Source organism: Lachnellula hyalina (genome assembly GCF_007821495.1).
Source record: "Lachnellula hyalina strain CBS 185.66 chromosome Unknown contig00064, whole genome shotgun sequence".
NCBI classification, from domain to species: Eukaryota; Fungi; Ascomycota; class Leotiomycetes; order Helotiales; family Lachnaceae; genus Lachnellula; species Lachnellula hyalina.
In genome coordinates this window covers 137269-154881 of record NW_022157178.1, presented here as the reverse complement: position 1 = coordinate 154881, position 17613 = coordinate 137269, and the positions used below count along the sequence as shown (strand labels likewise).

Below are 17613 nucleotides of genomic sequence, written 5' to 3'. Positions count from 1 at the left end.
CAAACCCCGATCGAACTCCTTCCTAACAAACAAAAAAGCAAGAGCGAGCTGGTATCCCTGAAAGATAAAAGGTCGGTACACTAATTCGAATGAGGAGTGTCTGTTGTTCCTTTCACCGATATTGCTCCCAGGTCCAAAGGCTCTCGCATGCTCACTGAAACTCCCGTATATGCGTGAAGACATTGATCGCGGATTTGGAAGCCGCGTGTGGCGTAGAATTACACATCTTATACCATGTTGCCTTCCGACTCCTCTGTATCTACATGCCATACCACATAGTTCGGGAGCCCGTAAACACCGTATCCTGCTCGTTTCGCCATCTTAGCAAATCCTTCGGTTTCAGCTTGGTTTTCAAATGCATAGGCGGGGAAATTGATCCCTATATAGTTTGTCAGCGTCTAGCTTATTCGTGAGAGTAGACCATGTAAATACCAGATCTGTGAACATCGGCCTTCACAACAATGTTGACTCCTCCAATACCGTCAAGCTCTACCTCGTCGTCCTTGTTCCGTCGCCAGTCTCCCATTAACGCCATATAGGTACGACCAGTATTAAGCTCTTTGTAACCTAAGGGGTTCATTAGATTCTGAAATTCAAGAGGAGTATGCCATTCTTACCTTCTACAATGACAGTATCTTTATCAAGCGTAGATGCTAATCGACGAGCCTTGTCCGATTCAACCCAAGAGTTGTAGTCAACTAAAGACTATCAGTAAATTCTCCCCCAGTAGTTCAGTGCCGCAAACTCACATCGTCCCTCAATGTCTTTCCCGCCCCTATAACGATGAAACCAAATATCTACTCCTGTTAGCGGGGAGGTCTCAAATCCAAGTAGTTTGCTACGTACTCGGGACAATCACATCCCTATCATGAGCGATGAAGTCCTCGAGAATACACTTTGGGCTATCCATGATATCAGAATCCCTCCAGTACACCCACGAGTGCTCCGGCTTCAGTGCGGCAGATAACAGGTAGTTTCTGGCTCTGGCCATGATCTTCCGTCTCGGGGCTTGGGCAGCGTAGGCGTGTCGCTCTTCAACACTCTGACCACTAGCAGCGCCGAAGTCTTTTTCGATAATCAGCACGCTATTGAATGGCCTGCTCAGGGTATTGCTTGACTTCTGGATCCGCGCAAGCTCTGCTGATAATACTGCGAGGGTATCATCCTTCGAATCGCCAACCAGGAATCCTAGGTCAATCAGGTGGTGGGGATATGTCAGTTCGGAGAGGAGATCAAAGTATGTGGGTATAAACTGGGCGGCATCTCGTAGAGGTGTTAATATCAGAACACGTTCTTCGTTTGCTACTGCTCGGGGGGTGGATACTATAGGGTTCATGTCGACCCGTCTGATAGTAGATTCGTTTATCACCAGGGGTTCATGGTGGTTGAATATGACTGGTGTTTGTAAATGCGCGTTCCATTCTACGGCCTCGTTCGGAGTCATCCGCATTGGGGGTTTTGAAGGGCCCCAGCAGTAGAATCTGCGGCGTCGTGTCAACAATATTCATTTTGAGCTGAGGAGATAGCAGGCTTGGCGACTGTCTGTGAAGGGATCATACCTTTGCATTTCTGACGCCGATGTGCTGACTCCCCTCCATAGTAATAGGATTAGCCCCGTAAGTGCTACAAGCAATAGAAATCGCGTCCGCGTGATGAAGACCCATATCGCTCTCGTAGGTGGTAATTTTGCAGATGCAGACTTCCAATTGACACCACCTTTTGGGAGAAGCATGACGGCGACAACTCCGTGGCGTTAGCACCACCGGCTAAAGGGATGAGGTATTATCGATGCGACCGAGGCGTGAGGATAGGGGGAGGGTGCGCCGTGGGGTGGGAAGAATGTATTGTCGTCGTCGTCGTCGTGGAGATGCGCAAGCTTAGGGCGGGCGTTGCGATGAATTGAAGAAGTTGCTGGAGGGTTCGTACACTCGTACTTGGACCACCGGATTCAGAAATTGGCCAGGGTTGCCAAGACACTAAACGAGGTTGAATGGGGCGCCCAAAAGCCTAAGACCTCGACCTCGACTTCGTCTCCCAAGTTTCCTCGCTGATACCTAGGGACTTGTTTTTATTTTCCCATTCAATTGTAATGAATTCGGTCACGGGAAGCTCATAGGAAAGGTCGAATTAGATTCCTCGATCCTGCTAGCAGTAAACAGTTTCAACAAGCTCCTGCACCGGGTAAGCTTACCGCGCCACCAAGAAAGGGAGCTATTACACGTGACTCTTGCTCACTTGAAGAGGCTCGGGCGAGCGATCATATATCTTTGTAACTCTATATTAATTAGTTGCAAGAGATCTGAGACCTGCTGATAATGCTATCAATCGTAAATCACATCTAACAATTTTGTTGTTCAGATACAGAGGAAGCCTCTCTTCCCAAAATACTCACCACAACGGCGTCAACCTCAATCGTTAGGCGGCAGTGGCCTTGGTCCTTGAGACATAACTCTGCAATTCCCCGCCTCCTTTCCCCGTATCTACACAGGATATACGCAATGTCTTCTAGAAGATCATCACGACTCAGTGCAAATGCGACCGCGCTCAAGGAAGACCCCGTGATGAAGAATGGGACAGTGACAGCCCAGTCACAGCCTGTGGAGAAGGCAACCAAGAAACGGAAAGCTCCCACAAAAGAGAACATCATTCCCAATAGTAGTGATGCTGGACCATCAACTCCGAATAAAAAGAGAGCTACAAGGATACTTCCTCCAGAAACTCCAACCCCCAAAGCAATTGGTTTAATGTCAAGTCCTTACAACGACCCCAACATCGCCCCTCCAGCTGTGAACCGACTTGCAGTTCCCAATGGGACAAATGCACCACTGGTCTCCCCGGAGACTCGTCGTCTGATATTGACGAAACCTGTAGATCAGGTTTCGCCTTCCAAGAAGTCTAATATCACAAGCACGACCAAGAGTTTACTTGATGATGCTGTGGCACATTTGATCAAGATAGAACCCAAATTAAAGCCCATCATCGAGAAACATCCGTGTCGTGTATTCTCTGAAGAAGGCCTGGCTGACGAGATTGATCCTTTCAACAGCTTGGTCAGTGGGATTATCTCACAGCAGGTTAGTTGATTTGATCCCCCTTGCTCCCACTAACAACTCCACCCCACCAATCTTAAATATGCATTATCTAGTATTCATGTAACCTCTCACTAATAACATATCCAGGTCTCAGGAGCAGCTGCAAGATCCATCAAAGCAAAATTCGTCGCACTCTTCAACACAGACCCGGACGCATCCACCCACGCCTTCCCAACACCCTCCCTCGTAGTCACCAAACCCCTCGAGGTTCTCCGCACAGCCGGGCTCTCGCAACGCAAAGCAGAATACGTCTTTGGGCTGGCCGAGAAATTTCACTCCGGCGGACTGACCGCCGACATGCTATTCTCCGCTTCGTACGAAGAAGTACTTGCCGAGCTAATCAAAGTCAGGGGGCTTGGGAAGTGGAGTGTAGAGATGTTTGCTTGCTTTAGCTTGAAGAGGATGGATGTCTTTAGTACGGGGGATCTGGGGGTGCAGAGGGGCATGGCGGCGTTGGCTGGCAGGGATGTAGGGAAGTTGAAGACGGGGAAGGGCGGGAAGTGGAAGTATATGGGCGAGAAGGAGATGGAAGAGATTGCGGAGAAGTTTAGGCCTTATAGGTGAGTGCTTCGTCTTTTAGTGATTTGCAGGATGGATTTGCTGACGAGCTGCAGGAGCGTGTTCATGTGGTATATGTGGGTAGGTGATTCAAACATCGTGTGTGTACTGTCGTTCAGCGCTAATTATGACACAGAGAGTCGAAGAGGTTGATATCAGCACATTTGACACCTAGCGAAGATCCAAGATCGAAGATCTAATGTAAGAAGTAAGCATGCAATATCATACCTATTATACAAACCCGACAAATGGAGCTAGGCTTTAAATCCCTGCTTGCTAGAAGAGACAAAGTCCGTAGTTGCTTCTTCTACTCAACCGCCAAACAGTCTAAGTAGGTAGGTAGGTAGGTATAAAAAGTCAACTACGAAGCTCGCAACTTTTCAGCCAGAGCTTAATCCGCAACCCCGATCCGCAACCAATACAGTACCGTACGTACCTACAAAATCTCATGACCAGTCTTTCCACCAACTATCCACAGACCGGTCCAAAAATACCGTACCTATAACCTAAGATCCAACAACCATCTATAGTGTTTGCAGAGCTTCTTAGCATTGGGGTTACTACAGTACAAGCTAATAGTAAAATCCCCGAGACCGCCTTTCCCTATATATCTCACTGACGCATCGATCGGTCTCATGACCATTCATTTCTTCTTCTAATATAATTAACAATCCTCTTTTCTTAAAGGTACGGATTGAAGAAAAGTAGTGATGTGATGTGATGCGATGCGATGCCAGACTTTATTCCATTACGATATATATGTAGAAAAGAAAGACTCATGCCGTTATTGGAGTAGGTGAATATGGAGTAATCAAGGAAGCTGTACCGTACGTATCATTATAGGGCTGAATCTCGTGTTCGTTCGTCCCACTCCATTCCATCCCATCTCACCTACAGGAGGATCTAACGTCTTTGCCGCCTCCTTCTCGGGGGCGGTAGGGGAGTTTTCGGATAATTCGTAATGCTGACTCTGTACTTGCTTGTTTCGTCTAGGCTTCAGCAAGCAGCCTGCAAGCTACTGGAGATGAAACTTTTGTTTTGTCGAGACTCTTGCGAGATCGAGAAGATGAAGGGGAGGGGGAAGGGTAAGCATGACTGCTGGCTGTTGGAGACTGGAGACTGGAGACTGGAGGGTTGCGTTGGGGGCTGGATGGGGTGGTGGGTAAGGGGTGGTATTTGGGAGATGAGGGGATTGAGGGAGGGATTGCTTATGGATGAATGAATGAACGAGCCTTGGGGTCAAATGGACATTAAGAACGCTGGTGAGGTGTAATGATGGTAGAGTATACTGCTGAATGGAAGTCGATATCGATATGCATGCGTTGTTCCTCTTTGGACATGCGAATTTTATGTACAACACCTGTAGGCAGGCATCCGAGGAGAGCATCTACCGATAGTCATGTTTTTGTTTCTCTTGTGAGGAATTCAATAATTGCAAATGACATGAATTAATGAAAAGTCTCTCTCTCTCTCTCTCTCTTTTATGATAGAATACTCAAAGCAACGGTAGTAATTCTCTTCGTGATGAGGCAAAAACACAAGCAGAGGTGGTGCAGCTGCACTCTCGCATAACTAAAGATTTCCCAAAAGGGCGTCGGGCGTCGTAACCCTTTCCACCAGGGGATGATGCGTCCTTTTGTGGAAACAAGTCAAGATCGGGACGGTCGGTATGAAAGCCAATGGAAATGAATTCTCGTATCCCACCGCACACACAAGTCACATTCCACTCTGGTAGGTCGAGATAGAGTTCGTTTGTGTGTTTCGAAACATTCGCCGGGGTCTACTGTACTCTAAATCCTTCTGTACGGAGTGGGGCGGAAAATAGGGGCAATGCTGTCATCTTGACCGGAAAAGATGGAGATTTTCTGGATTGTAATCTGACTTGTTATCTTTGGGCCTTGAGAATTGATAGGCGGGTGAAATCTTGTTTCCCTCGTGGTTTAACATAAGTCCATTCCATGACTCTTGCGATTCCTGGCTTGAGTGTTGAAACTAAGTTTCTATCGAAAGGCCAAGCATGAATGATCGGAATCCTACGTTTGGTCTCAGCAAGCTTACACGCTGACGGCACCTCAACTTGGCTAGGGTGACGAAGGGATGGCTTCAACTCCATGCTCATGCTGCAACGTTATCTTGCATGCACTGGTTATCAACTCATCACGACGCTTTTACTGTACCTGCAGACCGATGATCACAATTGCGAGTATTCCTCGACATCTAAGACGGTATGTTTCAAGTTGTAGGTGATCTGCCAGTGAGAAGATCAGACGAACCTGATGGCGAAAGGGGCTCCACGAGCTGGACGGTTGTTGTGTGGCGCTTCCATGGACGTGATTGGATCTGCCTTCCACCAGTTCTACGTCAGGTCTTCAACCGAAGCCAACAACAGGAACTTATCAAATATACCAGAACGCTTTTGGATGAATATTAGCGGCAGCTAACCGCATTGGTCGTAAATTGTTTGCAACAATGGGTAAAAATGGGTAAAAATGGAGAAAATCCGTCAAAGTTCAGGGGTAAAGCGATGATGTGCGGCCCCTGCGTTTTTAGGCTTGTCATCCCTTCCCAAAGTGTGCTCCTAGTACCTGTAGATCCATGGGCCTACTCACCACGGACCACCAGGCCAGCCAGCCGCGCTTGATCTTCTCCTTACGAGTCGAGTCTCTTCTCTACGCTTTGCCTCTTCCTTCTCTATCCTGAACCTCCGACTAATCCCCCTCCTTCTCCATTCAAAGACTCGACAATCCCTAGAGTCTCCGTCTCTCTTGTATATTTCATTTTACGGTCTTTGTACCACACAATCTGCGGAAACAATCGCATACTTCCTGCACGTTCCTTTACTGCATTTCTGCATTTTCTACATCTCTTCCTCGACATCCGGATTCATCCCTCTCCTTCACTCCCCCACCACGAAAAACTTTCTCATAATTGAGCAGTGTTGACGACTTGACTGTCTTCGGCCTGCTTGTATATTGCTGTTCCTCCATCTCACTGCCAATATAATTATAATATCTAAGTTACAGAGTCTGGTACTCGTATCATTGTCTCAAAACGCCGCCAGCTATTCGAAACCAGTTGACGATTTCGAACAAGGAATCCCAAAAACAAAACGAGCAGTCACTGCTTCCCTTTTGGAATCGCCAGTTCGGAATTCAATGACAATTGATTTCAGCGCCTGATATCTGCCCACTACGCTTCTTTAAACGCCTTTTCTGGTATTCCGATTCACACCAATTTTGCATAAAGCCGCGAGAGGCATTCACCTCGAACCGAAAGTCCTGCGTGAATCTTGACCGCCTAATTCCGCGTATATTTGATCTTCTGGCGCAGCGAAGTCATTTTCCAAGACATTGTCAAATCTCGAACTTCAAAATGTTGGGCATTAACTTCCTCCTTGTGGCACTCACATTTTCCACGAGTGCAAAAGCGTTCTTTTACTACGACCCTCCCTATAGATGTCAGCTGGACGATACAAGAACGTGCAGCGAAGAAAAACGGGCGATAGACTCAGATCCATTGAGTCTGAAGATTGTCCAGCGGATTCCAGAGGTAAATGGCCTACAAACTTGACATGAAAGCACTGCTAATGCTTTTGCCGCAGAATCCGGACTCACCTCAAACCATCGAGCGTCATGTTGACAGCTTGAAACGTAAATACCAGAGGATAGCACCCAGCCAGGTCGAAAGGGCAGAAAACGATGTGGAGAAGCGTACAAATAGTCACTCTATCGTCTCTGCCGCGGTACCTTCACAGACAAATAGCGCCGGTATTGATCAGGATGGGACGGACTTTTCTTATTTTGCGGAGGTCAAACTTGGCTCCGCAAACAAGCCTGTTTACTTATTGCTTGATACTGGAGCAGGCACCTCATGGGTCATGGGCCCATCATGTACTTCGGGTCCGTGCAAAACACACGACAGCTTCGGATCATCAGACTCGAAAACTTTCAAGGACCTTTCTACTCCTTTCAGTATCAGTTATGGCTCCGGAAACGTCTCTGGTACTATGGCGCAAGATTCGTTATCCATCGCGGGAATGTCGTTCACTGCTGCGATTGGCATTGCTTCGACGGTGAGTGACCAATTCAACGCCTTTCCTATTGATGGTATCCTTGGTCTATCTCTGTCAAAATCTGATGGCCAAAACTTTTGGGAAACCCTTGCCGCCTCAAAGACTCTAAAGTCGAACATGGCGGGCCTAGCTATCGATCGCGCCTCGGATGGACCCAATACGGGGGTGATTAATTTTGGTTCACCCGACACCTCGAGGTTTAGCGGCTCATTGGACTATTTCCCATCCGAGTCGAATCTCTCGGATGACTGGGCTGTCAATATTACCAATGTAGGAGTTGGAACCACCCAGATTGGGATTAGTAGCTTGGGTTATGTCGATACTGGAACTAGTTTCATATTTGCGCCTCCGGCCGATGCAAAGAAACTTCATGCTTCAATAGACGGTGCCACATCGTCAGACGACTCAACATATACTGTTCCATGCACGACAACAACCTCGCTGACGTTTTCATTTGGCCAATCCACATACACCGTGCCTTCAAAGGACTGGGTATCGGCTGAAGCCAACGGTGTATGCACCAGCAATGTTTACGGAGTAGGGGTAGTGGACGACAACTCGTGGCTCATTGGGGACACTTTCTTGAAGAATGTCTATGTTGTCTTTGATTACGATCAGACAAGAGTTGGTCAGTTTAGCTAAGCAATATTCGAGAGATCAGAGCTAACTGGAGAGTAGGTTTTGCGCCAATGAAGGCTGCATCATCTTCTTCATCCACAGCATCCTCTACTGGTAGGTCATCCTCTTAAAACCCCACAACCTGCTCAATGGCTTCCAAAACGCCTTCCATAACTGGAACCCCTATTCCTCTTAACTACCATCACGGAAACAAATTCTAACAGAGACTCCACAGGTACCTCATCTGGCTCTACTCAGACCACCCTTTCTTCTGTCACGGGCAGCTCTACCGCTTCTAGCACTGGATCACCAGGCGTGAACTTGCACACAACCCCAAGCACCACTACTGGAACTTCCGCAGGACAATCCACCGGATCTGCAGCGTCCGCCACCAAAAGCTCGAGTGCATTGCTTCTCAACCCAAGCTTCTACTCCGCCCTCCTCACCGCTGGTACACTCATTACCCTCCTTATCTGATCTCTGACACCCAGGATTTCAGCACACTATATCATTCTTTCTTATTTAGATCATGACCATTGAGGATGACGATACCCAAGTAGTTGTTTTGTAATTATATTAGCGAGCATAGCATTGCAGGAACTTGGAAAGGAGAGGCATGGGAGATGCCTCAGTTGCACGAAGTACATTCTAGAGGTCAGAAACATAATTGACCACCAATTTTGAGGTACACCTATCTTTTTCTCCGTGATATTGCTATCCTAGTCTTCGAAATTAATACAAGTGATTGGAGTGTTATGTACCTAGGTAAGGACCTGGTTTGACGTAGTGTCGGATGATGCATGACGGGAGCTTTGGATCTTATGAGAGTATTTATCAGAACTGCCTACCTGACATGAAACTGTCAGGCTATAATGGCTTTCATAATAAATTATATCTAATTTTAATGAGCAGCTGTAGCCAGAGTTGTATTCTGTACTGCAATCGTCTCGACATTCCAAAAATAGGATTCAGCCTCACAGCTTGAAACTTAAGCGAACAAGGGTCCTATAGAAACCAGACACCACCTTCTAAGCACCCATCCCACCACCTCCACGACACAATGCTATTTCGATAACGGCATGGTCAAGGCCAAAACAGACAATTCCCGCAGGGAGGGTGAGAATTCTGAACATCCTGCGAACGAGGAAGACCGTGGTCTGCTTTCAGGCAATTCCTCAGAAGACGAAGAAGACATCGTAGTCCACCCCGGTCAACCCAACTCTCCCGAACCAGAACTACGAACACCACGAACCCCAAACCGTGTACGCTTTGACCTGCCTCCCATCGATACCTCTCCTGCTCCAAATGGCGCCCCTCCTCCTTATAACGACTCCCCCCTCTCCGGCCGCCGCTCGCCCCGCCAACAGTTCACCCCCCTCCTCACCGATATCGAAGCCCCCTCGGTCAACCTAGCCAGCAGCCCCTGGGGCGACGAAGATGTAGATGGCTGGGCAGAACGGGAGCGCACGCGCCCGAAATCCGGGCTCCGGTCTGCGTTCATGAACATGGCGAATTCCATCATCGGAGCTGGCATTATCGGCCAACCGTATGCGTTCCGGCAAGCGGGCCTGCTTACGGGCATTATATTGCTTATAGGCCTGACCATTACGGTGGATTGGACGATTCGGCTTATTGTGATCAATAGCAAGATGAGTGGGAGTAATAGCTTTCAGGGGACGGTGGAGCATTGCTTTGGGAAGACGGGGTTGATTGCTATTTCTGTTGCGCAGTGGGCTTTTGCGTTTGGCGGCATGGTGGCGTTTGGGATTATTGTTGGGGATACGATTCCGCATGTTTTGGCGGCTATCTTCCCTGGGCTGGGGGATATACCGGTGTTGGGTTTGTTGGTCAATAGACGGGCTGTTATTGTTATTTTTATACTGGGAATAAGCTATCCTCTCAGCTTGTATAGAGACATTGCAAAGGTAGTGCTTCTTGATGCAAATGGGGAATTGGAGCTGACTAGAGTAGTTGGCGAAAGCAAGTACTCTTGCTCTGATCAGCATGATAATCATCTTATTTACGGTCGTCACGCAAGCATTTATGGTCCCAAAAGAATCTCGTGGGGAATTCACTACCCCGCTACTTACTCTCAACGGTGGCATCTTCCAGGCTATTGGTGTAATATCTTTTGGTGCGTTATCCCAATTCGATGTTGAAACAGAGCTGATATCTTTAAGCATTTGTCTGCCATCATAACTCACTCCTCATCTACGGCTCGCTCAAAACTCCAACCATCGACCGCTTTTCCCGCGTAACACATTACAGCACCGGCATATCCATGCTCGCCTGTCTCCTCATGGCCCTTGCCGGATTCCTCACCTTCGGCTCTCTCACCCAGGGAAATGTGCTCAACAACTTCCCCACCGACAACACCATGGTCAACATCGCGCGTCTCTGTTTCGGGCTGAACATGCTAACGACTCTCCCGCTCGAAGCCTTCGTGTGCCGCGAAGTCATGTTCAACTACTGGTTCCCCCACGAGCCCTTCAACATGAACCTGCACCTCATCTTCTCCACATCCCTCGTCGTCAGCGCCATGACGCTCTCCCTCATCACCTGTGACCTCGGTGCCGTCTTCGAGCTCATAGGTGCGACGAGTGCCTGCATGTTGGCGTATATACTGCCGCCGTTGTGTTATATCAAGTTGAGTACGAGGAGTTGGAAGACGGTTCCGGCGATGCTTTGTGTGGCGTTTGGGAGCGCGGTTATGGGCATTAGTCTCATCCAGGCGGTGGCTAAAATGATTCGGAATGAGGGGGGTGTTGCAAAATGCAATTAGATTTGCTGTGTTGTGTTGTATAATGTAAGATGGAATTCACATATCTTGGGCTTTCGGTGTGAAGTAATGTGCGTGCTCTTTACGATGCGTCTTGTGCATACACCTGCCTCCTGCCTCCAGAAGTCTGGATATCGTACGACTTGTCTGAATGCCAAGTGAAGTAAGTCACTTTCACGATCTGCTTTTAAGTCCTATAGTGTTTCACGGCCGTCTTGACACAAAGGAGAAGTCTCCTGGTGGATAGAAAAAAGAGACATGCGGTTTATGTGCTAAGTAGCAGGGACATTCTTAAACGTTGAGATGAGTAAGGTAAGTGCCGCTTATTATGTCTAGCATAGGAAGTACATTAAAGAGGCTAAGGGTTCATAATGACAGTTCTTTTGCGAGGAAGGCCGTAAAAACCATACGAGTGAAGTCATTTTCTGTCAGGATATAGCGCCAATGACTAAGCGACGAAGCATAAGCGGTGAACCCCTTCGCAGCAGATCCATCATCTAGACCTGCATCCCTATCAATGAAGTCAAGTCTACAGCATCCAGAAGCAATGTACCCCTGTGATACCAACATTATACGCACTTTTGATTTTCCTGAAAAGTAATATGTCGTTTAAAGCTTCAATAGTTTACGAGATAACTCCCGTTGTTGGTAAAATCAACAAATAACATGTACATACAAACTCTCAAAGTGCGTCTACCACCACTTACTTCTCCATTACTCCTCCTCTGGCTCTGGAACAGCTTTCTTAACAGGCTTTTTTACCGGTGCTTTCTTCTTTACGACCGGTTTCTTGGGGGCCTCAGGCTCCTCCTCATGCTCAGCCGGTTTCTTAGCCTTCGGACGTTTCGCAACCGTACTCTCGCCCTCCGCTCCCTTGGACGCGACTTTTTTCTTCGGCGCCACCTTAGCACCCGCAACCTTCTTCGGATCCGCAGTAGTCTTTTTCCCAACTGGTTCTCCGGGTTTGGCTTTCTGGGGCGTCTTTTCCGTCTCCTCGTCTGCCCAGTCGCAGTCCTCGATGGTGAAAACCAACTCGATCATGCTCTTGATGTCCTTGTCTACATCCTTAGCGTTCGGTTTCGGGGTCTTGGAAGAGCTGTAGTCGAGGAATCCTTTGCCTTGCTCCCAGGATACGCAGTGTCCGGATTTGTCGGCGCGCATGTATAGGATTCCGAGTTTCTCGTGTCCGGCTTCTTCGACCCAGGTGTCGAAATCAAAGGTTCCTTGGATCTCGTAGAATCTGTATTCTGGTCAGCCTTGCTTTGCCTTGCTGTCAATCCACTTCATCCGATCCTATCCAGTCCGATCGACGTGATCAGACAGAAAGAGATATACGGCATGTTATAACTTACATGACCTGTTTCTCCACACTCCTCAGATAAGTATTAACCTCCACAATCGTCAACTCATCATCAGTCTCATGATTCGCCTCTTCCACCTCACTCATAAACTTGTGCCAGCTCATCTCGAACAGCCGGCCTACGGCCATCAGCACGTTTTCGTTGGTCAGACTCGTGTCGTTCTTGTCGTTGCCGTCAGCCATTTTCAGGTGTGTGATAAAGGGCCACATGGCTTGCAGACCGCGCTGTTCGGCCGATATACCGCCGGCGGTTTTGTTGCCGGATTTCCAGGGCTTGGCCTTTCCTGTAGCGGGGGCGCTGTGGGGTTGTGAGTTGGGTTTGATGGGTTTGGGAGGGGTGCGGATGGGATGTATGTGCAGTGGACTTACGGTTTTGCTCCCTTGATGGTCTTTGATGCTGGTTTTGCACTGGCCTTAGCTGATGCGGCGGTTTTGGGAGCTACTTTTGAAGCGCTTTTCTTGGCTGGCTTCTTTTCCTCCGCCTCATCCTCTGATTCATCTTCTTTCCCCTTTGCAGCAGGCTTTTTGGCGGCTCCTTTGGGTCTGTTATGCACTTATTGTTAGCGTTGCTTGATTGCTTGCTGGAGGAGAGGGGGTATCGCGTACCCTGCGGTGCCTGCTTTCGGGGCTATCTTTGCCTTTTTTGCTGCTGGCTTAGGGGCCCCCTTGGGCTCCTCGCCACTCTTTGCGGTTTTGGATGCTGCACCTGCTGGAGCCTTCTTCGTTGGCTTAGGCTTCTCCTCATGATCCTCACCATTTGCTGTTTTTGGTTTAGCAGCGGCCTTTGTCCTAGTATCGTTTAGCTATGATGTTCGTCAATGGGTGCTACATCATATCACCTACCCATTAGTCTTTGGGGCAGCCTTCGAAGCTGGCTTGTGTTTGGGCGCTGGCTCGGGTTCCTCTTGCTCCTCTTCTTCTATGTGTTGTTAGCGTATTGCTTCTGTCTATGAGAGGCGCTGGGCTATGTACCCTCTTCCTCTGAACCCTCCTGCTCGTCTTCCTCTGTACGTATGGTGTTAGCAGATGATTATATTACGAGGGATGAATGTCCGATGTACCTTCACTCTCCTCACCCTTTTCTAATTCTTCGCCTGATTCGGGTTCCTGTTCCTCTCTAGAGTTCTGCGTTAGTGGCTGTTGCATGGAGGTCTTAAAGCCACGCTTGTGCCGCGTTCAAGCCAATTATTCGAGTAGCGCACTCGGACCAAGTGCTGGACCTGGAATAGTGGCCCAGAGGGATTACTTACTCTGCTTCGCTATCCATAACCTCATATTCTTCTTCAGATTCGGGTTCGTCACCCTCCTAGAGATGTGTCAGCAACGCATTAGGTTCCAAAAGAAGCAACGACAGTTTTACCTCTCCATCCTCTCCCTCCTCGCCTTCCTCGCCTGCCTCTTCTTCTCCCTGGTTTCTATTAGTTCCAGATCCACAGGAAGATTATAGTTGCGGAGCTCTCATTCGAAGAGCGCAAGTTCCCCGCGTCTCAAAATGAAGAATATAAACTGCAAAAGAACATACCTCCTCTTCACCGCTCTCCTCTACCTCCTCATATTCAGACGCCTCCTCGCCTTCAGATGCTTCGGGCTCTTCCTAGAATTGCTGTGGTCAGTCTCATGTGTGACTGGTTGCAAAATGTAGGGGGTCAAACCTCTTCCAATTCTTCCGGCTCTGCCGCTTTTGTTGCCTCCGGCCTTTTCGGCTTCTCGTGTGCACTGGTAGCAGCCATAGCGTTGATTAGGTTGTTCTTTGAACACCTCGGTCAAAGAACGCTTATTTCAAGATATGTGTCTATTTCAAAGACAATAAATTAAAGTATGTGTTTGAACGACTGAAGGATTAATTGCGTTCAGAAGAGGGGTTAACAAGAGAATCAACGCGTAAGATAAGGGGAGACGCGAAAGTACGCACAAACGCCCTGATCTTCGTTATATACATCCGTGGCTACCCCGCCGGGTTGGAACCAAGCTTCCACCATACCTGCTTGGCTGAAAGCAAGATGCATATCACATAAGCACCATGAATAGCTTCTTGTAGTAAGCGGCCGCCACTTTCCCTGAAAATTTTACTCTGCAACTTTGTTGTGTTGCAATGCGTGAGGCTGAGGGATTAGTAGTCGATGTCGGCCGCCGCCAATGCGCTAGTGACTAGGCTTTCCAGACAGTTCTATGAATACCCTCACCTGCTATACAGTGTTCAAACATATACTTCTCTAGAGGCCTTGCAATTAATTGCAGAAAATACTATAGCTTGTGTAGCATTTGTTTGGTTTTCGAGTTATTATAAGAAAGTTCGGCTTTTATGGCGAGGCATATGAGTTGTAGAGTAAATACACCATCAATACCCAATACCCGACATAGCTATGAATGATGACAGAGCCATCTAAGAAGCCGATGGTAAACACAGGAGGTAAAACAAAACGCCATACGGTATCTCACGGATGCATCCGTGTAAGCTAGAAGGTAGTATGTGATCATGCGGGGAGGTAAGCAAGAGTACAGTTATGTAAGCGGGTATATGCACAAGACAGGCGCCCATAAGCAGGGCATTGGATCGAAGGCTTATTTGGTAAGCCATGGCGTTTATTTGTTTCTTGAATGTTAAGAACTTTCGGTTACGACTTATAGTTATTTTTTCTATTACGAGAAATTTTTATGGTCGCGGTTGCTTGCTTGCCTTCATTTCTGCTAGTACTTTGCATTCTCACTCCTACTTGATAACTGTCTTCAGCCCGACTAGCACTTTTGAATCGTTGCGTTTATATGATACCATGTAGGACACATAGCAGTATGTTTACTAGGAATCCCAACATGTCACTTCTCGTCATTCGATTAGTAGTCCGCCCGGTCATCCCCTCACTATTCGGCCGCTTCTTGGCCATTTGCAAACCATAATGGGATTTCATGACGTGGCTTATAGGGACTAGGAATATAGCTCTCAGCCCTATTACCCCCCGATGGAAGCTCGGTCTTTCCGATAAGTCTTGTTCTATTTATACCCCTCGTGCGGCCGCGGAGGGGTAATCATCCATGCTTCACGCTGAGGCTGCGCATCTGTGTAAGCTCACCTAGACTACCGGCCTGCCCTACCTTACTCGGAACGCGCGCAGAGGAATATAAATCTACATACCTTGCCATCGATTCCCTAAACACCAACTCCAAACTTCGTCAGGCTTCTTTGAATCCCCTTTCTCAAACCTACCGCGAGGATGGCAGCAATAGTCTTGAGAGGAGGTGAGCACCACTCCATCCTATTTGAAGCATGTCTAAACTCTTGTAGCTCTTGAGTCTGCCGCCACCAAGGGAGGTGGTAGTGGTGGTGGTGGCGGAGGCAGTGGTATTGGAGATCAAGCACAGCAAGTTGTCGAAGTAGCCAAGGCAGGAGCAACAATCTTGGATATCATACGCGAGGAAAATGCAAAGGCAGTCGAGCAAGCCAGGAAAGACAACAATGAGTCCAATGCTTGCAAAGTCTTCATCGACAACGCTTTGATTCTCATAAAAGAGGCCACTTTGAACCAGTATAATATTATTATTGCTACCGATATCACCCATGATGTGTGGTGGCAAGACAAGCCTGGAGTAAGTGAATTGCCAAGAATACTTTTGAATCAGAGCCATTGCTGACCCACTCGCCTCTCTAGCCAGAAGGGCAGATCCAAATGGATCTACTGCAGTTTACATCAGCCTCGGGGAAAGACTATAGTTTCCAAGCCATGGTTTTCGACACCGGACAATACATCCGCCACGGCAAATGGGAGCCTGACCATTGGACGTTCTTCGGAGACTCCAAGTCGTACAAGGAAACGTTCACCGGTACTTGGCATGCGGAATTCAACAAAGCGCAGCCGAAGCAGAGTGTCGATGATGTTAAGAAGCTGCAGGATGCAAATGCTAAGAAGGATGCTGATGCGAAAGCTGCTAATGATAAGATTGCGGCCGACAAGGCGGTTGCTGATAAGGTACGTGGATTTCGGTGTTGGGGACATTCATCTCCATGAAACATATCCATTTTCTTTCTAGTCTCTTAGCATTTGAGAGGCCAATACTAACTTGGGCTCTTAACAGGCTGCTGCGGATAAGAAAGCTGCTGCTGCTGGTAGTGACGAGGAACAGTCAGAGGGAGAGGACGAACCTGATGAGGACGAGGATGAGGAATCTGGAGAGGGAGAGGAGGAGGGAGATGAGGAAGAACCTGAAGGTACGTAACCCATTTCTGATTTGTTGATACTCTGGACGCAAGCAAGTTCCAGCGAATCCAAGTTATATTCGAACCGAACCCATACTCAAGTCTGGAGATAACCCAGCCGCGTCTGTACAACGAGTTCCAAATCCAAGTCGAAGCCCGAGTGCGAATCTGGAGAGAGCGTCGAGTTTCCACTCGGACTTCGACTTGTCTGACCTTGCTTGGCATTTACTCCAAGGACACAAGTTCCTTGGACCATTCTCATGTAACAGAAGCTAACTCAGTTTTCTTTCAGAAGAGGAACCAGACGAAGGTGAGGAGGAGAAGCCTAAATCGAAACCAAAGAAGAAAGTTCTCAAGAAGTAATGAAGGGTTAGAGGGCTGTCTTTTTAAGCGCTGTTTATAACAATCAATCTATCTCGTTCATGTTTTAGTAATTCTGATCCGTTGTTTACTTCTCACGTAAGTTATCTTTCTGGAAAGGGAAAAGAGAGAGGGAGGCGGGGAGAGGGCTTGCTACCCAAACGTATCATGTGACCCGCGCCATTTTTATAACCGAAATTATGGCAACTACCCATGGGAAAATGAAAGACCCAAGACCCGACCCATGGGTTATTGGGTCTTGTGATGAAGCCTGGGCATACTGAATAACAATATAAGACGCAAACTATTGAGATGAGTTATTCATATCTGATCAGCCAGGTTTGCTTGATAGTGATGGTACTTGAAGTTAAAACATTGTTGTGCCTTGTGTATATCTGTTCTGCTTCATTCATGAAGCCTAACCATTCATATGAATCTAGACTTATTTACGAGTAGACCACCACGATCTAAAAATAGAGTAGTTATACGTGAGTCCAATTACTCATACATGTTAGCTTGTATTCACAAGTGAAATATGTGGACATGAACCCCCAGCTTCACGAATGAACAGACACAAATCAGATG

General features: G+C 47.8%; 4 protein-coding genes across 4 annotated transcripts; 3 read left to right on the top strand and 1 right to left on the bottom strand.

Moving 5' to 3' along the window:
- Positions 1-227: 227 nt before the first annotated feature.
- On the bottom strand, positions 228-1732 carry anp1 (Mannan polymerase II complex anp1 subunit; the record flags this gene model as incomplete). Its single annotated transcript, XM_031149129.1, has 6 exons — positions 228-379; positions 433-567; positions 618-698; positions 750-797; positions 847-1481; positions 1560-1732. 6 exons carry the CDS (start codon positions 1730-1732, stop codon positions 228-230), a joined length of 1224 nt encoding a protein of 407 aa, XP_031005486.1.
- A 766-nt stretch (positions 1733-2498) lies between these two features.
- MAG1 (DNA-3-methyladenine glycosylase) lies at positions 2499-3825 on the top strand (the record flags this gene model as incomplete). Its single annotated transcript, XM_031149128.1, has 4 exons — positions 2499-3074; positions 3180-3652; positions 3707-3731; positions 3787-3825. 4 exons carry the CDS (start codon positions 2499-2501, stop codon positions 3823-3825), a joined length of 1113 nt encoding a protein of 370 aa, XP_031005487.1.
- Positions 3826-7022: 3197 nt separating this feature from the next.
- Positions 7023-8817, top strand: ctsD (Aspartic-type endopeptidase; the record flags this gene model as incomplete). The annotated part of the gene is made up of 3 exons (XM_031149127.1): positions 7023-7199; positions 7252-8350; positions 8576-8817. The coding sequence occupies 3 exons, from the start codon at positions 7023-7025 to the stop codon at positions 8815-8817; spliced, it is 1518 nt and encodes a 505-aa protein (XP_031005488.1).
- A 602-nt stretch (positions 8818-9419) lies between these two features.
- On the top strand, positions 9420-11122 carry AVT2 (Vacuolar amino acid transporter; the record flags this gene model as incomplete). Its single annotated transcript, XM_031149126.1, has 3 exons — positions 9420-10265; positions 10312-10474; positions 10521-11122. 3 exons carry the CDS (start codon positions 9420-9422, stop codon positions 11120-11122), a joined length of 1611 nt encoding a protein of 536 aa, XP_031005473.1.
- Between the last annotated feature and the right edge of the window lie 6491 nt (positions 11123-17613).